This window comes from Trichechus manatus, unplaced genomic scaffold (genome assembly GCF_000243295.1).
Source record: "Trichechus manatus latirostris isolate Lorelei unplaced genomic scaffold, TriManLat1.0 scaffold00043, whole genome shotgun sequence".
Classification (NCBI taxonomy): Eukaryota; Metazoa; Chordata; class Mammalia; order Sirenia; family Trichechidae; genus Trichechus; species Trichechus manatus.
In genome coordinates, this window is record NW_004443979.1 from 2,935,916 (window position 1) to 2,947,329 (window position 11,414).

Sequence of the window (11,414 nt, forward strand, 5' to 3'; positions counted from 1 at the left end):
CCTAATGCCATTAAAAATTTATGCACAATGATGCTCATCACAGAATTATTTTAAGAATAAAAAAATGGAAGAAAGAAAGGAGAAAAAGAAGAAAAATGAAAAGAAAAGGAGACGAAAGAAGAAGAATTTTTAAGAAAGAAAGAAAATGGGACAAAAAGTGGGCACCAGTTGTCTTGGAAGGAGCTCTGGTGACACAATGGTTAAGCTCTCAGCTGCTAACCGAAAGGTAAGTGGTTTGAATCCATCAGCCACTCTGCAGGAGAGAGATGTGGCAGTCTGTTTCTGTAAAGATTTACAGGCTTGGAAACCTTATGGGGCAGTTCTATTCTGTCCTATGGAGTCACTATGAGTCGGAATCGATTCAACAGCAACAGGTTTGGTTTAGAGCTGTCTTGGTGGAGAAGAACAAAAGATGAATTTTATTTTCTTCTCTTGATTTTTCTCATTTTTAAAATAAGCAGTATACCAAAGTGAGAGTAACCAAACATTCTTTAACAGAAGAAAAAGATTAATAATTGGATTTATGTAGTGTTAAACTTTAGATATCACTATTAAACTTGCTTCTCTAACTAAAAATACACTTCTAAAAGCAAATGAAAATACCATAAGATCCTCTACATAATCCCAAGTGGCTTTATATCTTGGAACTTCAGTCAAATAAAATATTCTTTCAGAAAGAAAACAGAATAGAAGATTCTTCTCGGTTAGCTAAATCAAGATGGATAAGTACATTTTTAAGAAACATATATGTAATGTATAATATTATATAGGTATATATGTACCCATTGCTGTCGAGTTGATTCCGATTCATAGTGACCCTACAGGACAGAGTAGAACTGACCATAGGGTTTCCAAGATTGTAATCTTTATGGAAGCTGACTGCCACATCACTCCCACAGAGCAGCTGTTGAGTTCAAACTGCCAACCTTTCAGGTAGCAGCCAAGCACTTAACCACTACACCACCCCCGGGTCCTTCATATATGTACATCTTGTTGCTGTGTATTGTCAAGTAGATTCCAACGCATAGTGACCCTATATGACGAGTAGAACTGCCCCATAGGGTTTTCTTGGCTGTAATCTTTACAGACGGACCCCTGGTGGTGCAATGGTTAAGAGCTACAGCTGCTAACCAAAAGATTGGGAGTTCAGATCCACCAACTGCTCCTTGGAAATCCTATGGGGCAGTTCTACTCTGTCCTATAGGGTCACTATGAGTTGGAATCAACTCGACGGCAATGGGCTTTAATCTTTACAGGAGCAGACTGCCAGGTCTTTTCTCCTGCAGAGCCACTGGTGGGTTCAAACCACCGATCTTTCAGTTAGCAGCCAAGTTCTAAGCCATTGCGCCACCAGGGCTCCTGACATAGGTACATACACGTAATAATTATACACAGGCATTCCCCAGGTTACGAATGTCCAACTTCTGGACAACTCATACTTAAGAACTGACTGCCATAAAGCCTATTATATGAAAAATTTGAGTTAAATACATACAATGGTTTGTAATAACAAATGCACACACGACTTTGTGACACTCATGAAAACACTGCGTGGTTTGGAGGTGTATCTTAAGTGTTTTACATGCATAGAAAAGTAAAATATATACTATATACTAAAACAAGCATTTGACTAACTGATGCTACATAAGAACTGTATGTACCTGCTCCGACTTACCTACAAATTTGACTTAAAGACAGACTTAGGAACGGATATCGTTCATAACCCAGGGACTGCCTGTACGTATATACATAAATATAAGGAGCCCTGGTGGTGCAAACAGTTAAGCACTCACCTGCTAACCGAAAGGTTGATGGTTCGAACCCACCTAGCCGCTCTGCAGGAGAAAAGACCTGGAGATCTGCTTCCGTAAAGATTACAGCCAAGAAAACCTTACGGGGAAGTTCTAGTCTATTATATGACAACACTATGAGTTGAAAATGACTCCAGGGCACCCAACAACAACCATATTAAATACATATAATTTCTATAGTGCCTTCTGATCATTGCTCATGATGTCAATTTCGTTGTTGTCTGAAAATTTATATAATTATCCAGTAAAATTTAATGTCATAGTCAGTTATACAATTTAATTGTTAAACAGAAACAACAATGATAATAGAAAAAACTCATTGACTATGTCACCTCGTATTTTGGGTATAGGGTGTCCTTCATGACAGATACTGGAACAGAGAATTTGGGTGCAGCTGGATTCCAAAATAACTTCGTAAGTCCGGAATAAGTAGATACCTTTGAAAATAACATAAAAGGCTATCAGTATAACAAATGAGCCCTAAAGTAAAAACCCAAGCTTCTGTCAAAATTGTTTCCAGTTGCTGAGAAAGTGACCTGATTGGTTCCACAGTCTCTGAAAATCTGGGAAAGACAGCTTTTTACACAAAAATGTAAAGTTTCTTTGTTTATGCAAAAAATGTAGTCAGCAATATCAAAGATGGGGGAAATAAATAGAACAACACTGGGAAGCAAACTGGCCACTTCCAGTAAAACAGAAAGCATGCATGCCATATGATCCAGCAATTTCACTTCCAGCTATATATTCTCAGAAAATTCTTTTCTTTTTTTTAAATAAAATTTTATTGTGTCTTTGGTGAAAGTTTACACAGCAAATTAGGTTCCCATATAACAATTTCTATACATACTGTTCAGTGACATTGGTTACATTTTTCTCAATGAGTCAGCATTCTCATTATTTCCATTCTGGTTGTTCTGTTTCCATTAATCTAGCTTCCTGCTCCCCCCCCACCTTTACCTTCTTATCTTTGCTCTAGGGTAAATGTTGATCATTTGGTCTGATATGGATGATTATTTAAAGGAGCATAGTACTTATGGGTGATATTGTTCATTTTATGAGCCAATCTGTTATTTGTCTGAAAAGTGACCTCCAGGATTGGCTTTAGTTCCAAGTTTAAAGGAGTTCCTCTAGTCTCTACTGCTCCAGTTTGTCTGGCCTTTTTTAGGAATTTGAGTTTTGTTCTATATTTTTCTCCCATTCTATCAGGGACCATCTATTGTGTTCCTGATCAGAATAGTCGGTAGTGGTAGCCAAGCACCATCCGGCTCTTCTGGTCTCAGGATAGATGAGGCTGTGGTTCTTGTGGGCTATCAGTCCTGTAGACTAGATTCTTCTTTGAGTCTTTTGTTTCCTTCTTTCTCTTTTGCTCCAGAGGAGTAGAGACCAATAGTTGTATCTTAGATGGCCACTCACAAACTTTTAGGACCCCAGATGTTACTCTTCTACAGGAAGTCTTACATGCGTACATGAAGAGATATATACAAGGATGCTCATGCAGCATATGAAATAACATGAAACAAAGTCCAACTTAAATAGGGAAACAGATTAAAAAGTGTGGTATATTCATATAATTAAACACTATAAAGCTTTTAAAACATAAGAATTATGCTCCATAAATGGATCTCAGAAACATGAGAGTAAAATAAGTTTTACAAAGATGTATACAAAATGAAGTCATTTATACAAATGTATTTAGAATTCACAAAACTATATATTTTTTTAAGGTCACAAACACATCTAGTAAAGTATAAAATCACAGACTGGAAAGAATACAGTTTTAACAGTAACTGCCCTTAGGTAATGAGGAAGAGAAATGAAATTAGGAAAAGTACAAGAGGACTTAATTAATGATTTTTTAAACTTCTTTTATTTTAGATAAATCTGAAACAAGTTAATGAAAAAATGCTAACATTTACAAATTCTTGATGACACGTACCCAGGTGTTTATTAGTTTGGTTTGTGTACTTCTTTTATCTAAAATTTTTCCAGATAAAAGTTAATCAGGCATAGGAGATTTTTCAGTGAGATAAATACTGTATGATACTGTAATTGTGGATACATAACATTATGCATTTGTCAAAACCCATCACTCTTCAAGCACAAAGAGTGAACCTTGGTACATAAATTTTAAAAAATCATTTAAGAGGTCTGGAGGAATCCAGGATGGAATGTACAATGTAAGAAAACAATCTAAGTTATTACAAATGTTTGAAACAACCTCACTGAAGGTGGTGAGGGGAAAAGGTCCTTAATTTAGTAACACTGGAAACAAGTGGAGTCTGTAAAACTAACGGCAAAGGGAACTGTACATAGCACTGTACTTTAGTTGATAATGTTGTTTCCTATGGAGGTATGGGTTAACAATTCTGATACTTCTATGTATGTATACTGGAATTTAACAAGTAAATGGATGAAGAGTGATGGGAGCCACGTCTCTCACTTTTAGGGCCTAGGAGCAACAGCATCCCACATCTTCATTTCTAATACCATTCTCTAATAAAGGGAAATGGGGCTCTTTGTAGAAATGGCAAATTCTAGGTCTGGGGCAAGAAATATACAACATGATCCTGGAGCATCTTCTAGTGCCAGAAATTAAGGAAGTGCTCAAAATATCCCACAAAGACCCTGAAAGTATGGCCCACGGAAACCCTTTTAACTGTGCAGTGAAGTCACTCCTGAGGTTCACCTTTCAGCCAAAGATAGACAAGCCCATAAAACAAACAATAACACACATAGTTCAACCATATATACTAGACCAAATGGGCACACTAGCCCAGGGGCAAGGACAAGAAGGCAGGAGGGGACAAGAAAGCTGGACGAATGGAAATAAGGAACCCAAGGTCGAGAAGAGGAGAGTGTTGACACATACAAATGATTGAATAAATTAATGAGGAAGAATAGAGAAACTTCTTATGCAAAAGAATTTGAATTTTTGTAGATACTCCACTGTCAAGGAGGTACAGCATAACTCCCTACTCCTTAAATGTGGGCTGCACATAATGACTTCCTTCCAAAGAGTAAAGTATAGAAAGCAGGGAAAAGTAACTTTACAATGGAGAAACCTGGCAAACACTACATCAGCCACGTGATCAAGGTTAACATCAACAAAGGAGGTCACATTTATATTATGTACCCTTGATACAATGGGATGAAAATGGTACGTTACCTCTGTGTATTCCTCCCCAAATCAGAAAAACATCAGGTAAATTCCAATTGAGGGATATTCTACAAAATATCAGACTAGTATTCCTAAAACTTTCATCAAAAACAAAAAAGTCTCAAAAACTGTCAGAGCCAAGAGAAGTATAGGAAGACAAGATAACTAAATGTAATGCAGAATCCTAGATAGGATCATGGAACAGAAGAAGGACACTAGCTAAAGACTAAGAAAGTCTGAATAAAGAATGAACTTTAGTTAATAATAACGTATCAAAATTAGTTCATTAATTTTAATAAACGTACCATACTACTGTAAGATATTGTATTAGTTTCCTAGGACTGCCATAACAAATTACCACAAACTGGGTGGCTTAAAGCAACATAAATTTATTTCCTCACAGTTCTGGAGGCCAAAAGTCCAAAATCAAGGTATCAGCTGGGTGAATTCTTTTCAGAGGCTTTGAGGGAAAATTCATTCCATGTCTCTTTCCTAGTTTCTGCTTGATCCTGGCAATCCTTGGCATTCCTTGTCTTCTGGCAGCATAACTCCAATTCTACCTCCATCTTCACATGGTCTTTCCCTCTGTTTCTCTCTACGTCTCAAATCTCACTGTCTTTTATAAGAACACCAGTCACTTGACTTAGGTCCCATCCTAAGTCCAGGATGATCTAAGATTCTTAACTTAATTACATCCTCACTCAAAGACTGTTTCCAAATAAGGTCACATTCACTGGTACTAGTGGTTAAGACTTGGACACATCTTTTTGGGACACTATTCAACACACTAACACTGTTAATAATGAGGAAAACTGGGTGTAGAGTAAATGGAAACTCTTCATACTGTTGCAATTTTTCTATAAATCTAAAACTGTTCTAAAAAATAAAGCTTATCATCAACAAAAATAATATAAATAATAAAAAATAACAATAAAAAATAATTTAAAAAAATAGTTGGAGTGAAAAAAGGCATTCATGACAAGATCCTGGTGAAAATATATAAAGTTGAAAAATAATAGCTATTGGAATCCATGGTATCTTGGTAATTTTGTTTTTTACTGATTTTCAATATTTAGTTGTACTATGCACTTACCCCCCACCAAAAGAAATTTGTCTTTCACTACAAAAATGAGCAAGCATTACTCTAACATTAACTATGAACCTTAGAGTGGCGTCTCCTAGAGCATGGCTGTTACACAGGCTTTCTGGAGTAATACATAGAGACCTAAACCCAGTAAATGAAGATTCACAATTATTAGGTGACACCGAATCTTGAGTACTTTTATTTCTAGTCAGAGATACACCTTAACCGTCTTGATTACATCTTTCCTATCTACCAACGGAGTATTTTGGGAAAGGCAGATTTCACAGTTGCCAGGTTAATTTGTCAAACACAGGAATTCACAATTACTCTTCCTCTCTCTTGCTGGGCACTATGCTGTACAGACCTAGAGCCAGGAAGTCCTTGCTAAAAGATGAATAAACTCTTCCAAAATCAGTTGAAAATTCTTCTTCCAATGATCACCTAGAAATTAAGAGAATTTCAGGCTTTCAAATAATATGTCACATATAATACAGTAATTCTTCCTGTCTAGTAGACAGACTTCCAGAATAAGTTATCCCCCTAGAAGTAAACAGGATACTAGCCTCTAAGTGGGAAGGGGAAAAAAGCCATCACTAAACAACAATACTTTGCTCTCAAGGAAAAGTACAGATGCAACTTTAAGAGAGACTTTATCAAATTAAAACAGTGAAGAAACACTAATCATGATAAATTGGTTTCCCCATCAGTCCTTTGTAAGAGGAGATCTAGGAAACTGGTGAGACACAGTAGGCCTGGTGGCTGCTAGAACCTGACAGGAGGATAGAGACTGCACAGGAAGCTGAATTACTAACTATAAAGCAACCCGGGTTAATTTAGTGTAACAACACCTCTGCAGCTCCTAAGATTACTTCTTATATTACAATCCAATACTCAGGCTCATACTGATGACCCCAGGTCAGAATATTCTGTTTGCTAAGGAAGAGAGATACAGAAATTAATTTCACAGGTAAGTTAAGCTTCATAAAAATGAAACATAAGAAGAGCAACAATCTTAAAATGGGGTCAGAGACCCTGGAGAGTCCTAAGACTTTTTCAAGGGGCCTGCAACTTCCAAACTATTTCTGTAATAACAAAGTCATTATCTGCTGTTTCAATGTGGTGATATCTGCACTGATAGTAAAAAAAGAGAAAGAGAGAGAGATTGGTAAAACTAATGGTGCTTTAGCATGAATTGAGGAAGGGCATTTTAAAAATGACTTGAGGAAGCAGAAAAAAATGTTAATGTTATTAAATCCTAATATTTAATTAGATCTTTTAAATATTCTGGGTGATGAAATGGGAAGGGCATATGAAGCTCTTCTGTGGTTCCAGTGAAGTATGATGGTGGTTTCAAGGAAATTATGCATGTTCTTGTTTGAGGTGTGAACTGAATAAGCCATCATTTTTATTTGAGAGAACAAACATCAAACTATGGTTGTTCAGATTTGGGTATTCGGCAAGCCTGAAACTGAAAAAGGAAACCTATCATTTCAACTAAAACAACTGAGAGTATTTGTGCCAATAAACAATAGGAGATTTTAAATAAAAATTATAGACGTGGAGCCAAGATGGCGGAGTAGTCAGACGCTTCCGGTGGACCCTCTTACAACAAAGACCCAAAAAAACAAGTGAATTGATTATATATGGCAATCTGCGAGACCTGAACATCAAAGGCAGAGTTGAGGAACCGGACTGAGTGGCAGGGGGAGAGAGAGATGGTTCAGAAGCAGCGAGGAGTTGCCAGACCTGAGCCGGCGAGAGCCTGAACCCTTCAGGCCTGATCAGCTCGGGAGTAAGCAGTGAGGCAGACAAGCGGCGGTGCTCGAGAGGTGCGCTTTCTGCAGCGGGAGAGACCCAGCGCCAGAAAGTCTACACAGCCACCCAGAACCAGTGAGAAGCAGCTACCCAGAACCAGTGAGAAGCAGCTACCCAGAACCAGTAAGAAGCAGCCCTGGACTAGAGAAAGATAAGTAATTGCATGCGGCCTACTGCACGATCAAAAACACCCTCCTTAGGGAAAAACCTCTCTCCCATTTGTCTCCCTGCTCCCTGATCTGCACTGGATCCCGGACCGGCTTCAGCAATTGCCGACTTCCCTGGGCCAGAAGTAGGATCCGTCACACATCCAAAGCCATTCTCCTTGCCTTGGAGAGTGAACAAATAAAAAAATGGGAGAAGATAAACTGCTGACTCCCCTAAGCCAGGAACTCAGGGTAGGCACATCTCCTTTGCTTAGGCACAGGCATAAGGGATCCACAAACTTTGAGTGCCTTTCCCCATGCATAGATTTGTGTGGCCCCATCACAACACCATAGGCCGTCATTACCGCAGTACAACAGAGTATATACCAGAAGTCTACCATCAACGGTTTCAGCTGTGAAGTGGCAGGTTCTTGACATTTGACACTGCTCTGCTCATTAAGCAGGGTCTTCACCTACCCACATCAGGGGCCTGAGGACTGGTGTCTCCACCTATGCCACCTAGCCACCTGCAATAGGGGCCCAGGAATAAGAGGTGCCCCCCTCCCCAGTCCTTACAGCCAACAGCATTAGGTGCTCACAGTCCAGCTGCAAAACTTACCCACCTACACGTTCTAGGGAACACGGACATGCCTTCCTCCTGGACACTTGGGGGTGGCTGTCAGCACCCTGCCTTGCTCAGAGTGTGTCCCCCTGCTACAGCCAAATGCCTGTGCCTTTCTAGGACTGTAAGTGAGAGACTACACCACACACTTGGCGGCTATCTACCTGGGCACCTGAGCTGAAATCATACATGAGAAGCGGGCAGACTCCTGAGCTTACATACCTAGTAACAGATCTAACCACCTGGTGACAGGACATTAGAGCTTCAAAGGTGCCAATAATCAAACTAATTCATACAAGCAGCCTATTTGGGCATATCAAAACAAAACAAGAAGCTAGGACACAGTAAGCAAACATAAAATAAATACATATAATAACTTATTGATGGTTTGGAGACAACAGTCAATATCAAATCACATAAAGAGGCAGTCCATGATGGCTTCAGCAAGCTTCCAAAATAAAGAATCTAGAAATTTTCCAGATGAGGAGAATTTCTTGGAATTACTGGAGGCAGAATACAAAAGATTAATATACAGAACCTTCAAGACATTAGGAAGGAAATTGAGCAACACACAGAACACGCAATAGAGGAAATAAAAAGATTAGAGAAGAGCATAATGACAAATTTAACATGCTGCAAGAATCCATAGAGAGACAGCAATCAGAAATCCAGAAGATTAACTATAAAACGTAAGAATTAGACAACTCAATAGAAAGTGATAGGAGCAGAATTGAGGCAATGGAAGTCAGAATTAGTGAGATTGAAGATAAAGCACTTGACACCAACTTATGTGAGGAAAAATCAGATAAAAGGATTTAAAACAATGAAGAAACCCTAGGAATTATCTGAGATTCTATTCAGAGGAATAATCTATGAGTGACTGGAGTACTAAACCAGGAGGGGATAACAGAAAATACAGAGACAATTGTTGAAGATTTGTTGCCAGAAAACTTCCCTGATATCGTGAAAGATGACAAGATATATATCCAAGATGCTCATCGAACCCCACATAAGGTAGATCCCAAAAGAAAGTCACCAAGACATATTATAATCAAACTTGCCAAAACCAAAGATAAAAAGAGAATTTTAACTGCAGCTGGGGATAAACGAAAAGTCATCCACAAGGGATAGTCAATAAGAATAAGCATGGACCACTCAGTAGAAACCATGCAGGCAAGAAAGCAATGCAATGACATATATAAAGCCTTGAAGGAAAAAAACTGCCAGCCGAGAATTACATATCCTGCAAAACTGTGTCTCAAATACAATAGTGAAATTAGGGCATTTCCAGATAAACAGAAGTTTAGGAAATTTGCAAAAACCAAACCAAAACTACAGGAAATACCAAAGGGTGTCTTCCGGTTAGAAAATCAGATACCAACTCAAGACTAGAACACAGGACAGAGCAACTAGATATCAACCCAGATGGGGAAGTCAAAAGTAAATCAAAGTTAAAACACTGAAAATAGAGAAACAGGTCAATATTTAAAAAATGACAACAATTAAAACAAAAAAAAGGGACATAAAAAATGTAGACATAGATTTTTCATACGGAGAGGAAGTCAAGGAGATATAAAGAAATAAAAGACTGGCATACACTTAGAAAAACAGGGGTAAATATTAAGGTAATCACAAAGGAAACTAACAATCCTACAAGTAAAAATAAAAGAATAGAAAAATATAAAGATTCAGAAAACACAAAATCAACAACAATGAAAAAGACTAAAAGAAAATACACAAAGAAAAATGACTCGGCACAGAAAATTAAGTGGAACAAAGAAACTGTGAACAACACACAACAAAAGACATCAAAACGACAGCACTAAACTCATACCTATCAATAATTATGCTAAATGTAAATGGAGTAAATGCACCAATAAAGAGACAGAGAGTGGCAGATTGGCTAAAAAAAAAAAAAAAATCCGTCTATATGTTGCCTACAAGAGACACACCTGAGACCTAAAGACACAAACAAACTAAAACTCAAAGGACAGAAAAAAATATATCAAGTATACAATGCTCAAAAAACAGCAGGAGTGGCAATATTAATCTTTGACAAAATAGATTTTAAAGTAAAATCTACCACAAAAGATAAGGAAGGACACTATATAATGATTAAAGCATCAATACACTGGGAGGACATAACTATAATAAATATTTATGCACCCAACGACAGGGCTCCGAAATAACATAAAACAAACTGAACAGCACTGAAAAGAGAGATAGACACCTCCACAATAGTAGTAGGAGACTTCAACACACCATTTTCGGTCAAGGACAGAACATCCAGAAAGAAGCTCAACCAACTGGATCTCATAGAAATATACCAAACACTCCACCCAACAGCAGCCAAGTATACTTTCTTTTCAAACACATGTGAAACATTCTCTAGAACAGACTACATATTAGGCCACAAAGCAAGCCTTAACAAAATCCAAAGCATCAAAATATTACAAAGCATCTTTTCTGACCATAAAGCCATAAAAGTAGAAATCAAAGACAGAAAAATCAAGGAAAAAAAGTCAAACACATGGAAACTGAACAACACCTTGCTCAAAAACTACTGGGTAATGGAAGAAATTAAGGACGGAATAAGAAATTCATAGAATCAAATGAGAATGAAAACACATCCTACTAGCGCCTTTGGGACACAGCAAAAGCAGTGCTCAGAGGTCAGTTTATACCAATAAATGCACTCATCCAAAAAGAAGAAAGGGTCATAATCAAAACATTAATCCTACAACTGGAACAAGTAGAAAGAGAGCAGCAAAAGAAGCCC

The 11,414-nt window shown here is 37.9% G+C and overlaps 1 protein-coding gene across 1 annotated transcript in view; it reads right to left on the reverse strand.

The window, feature by feature from the left end:
• TTC6 (tetratricopeptide repeat domain 6) overlaps window positions 1-11,414 on the reverse strand; it is a 249,006-nt gene that overhangs the window by 114,964 nt on the left and 122,628 nt on the right. The window contains exon 8 of the mRNA XM_012555603.2: window positions 2,144-2,248. Coding sequence (XP_012411057.2) covers window positions 2,144-2,248 — 105 coding nt within the window. The remainder of the gene's footprint in view (window positions 1-2,143; window positions 2,249-11,414) is intronic.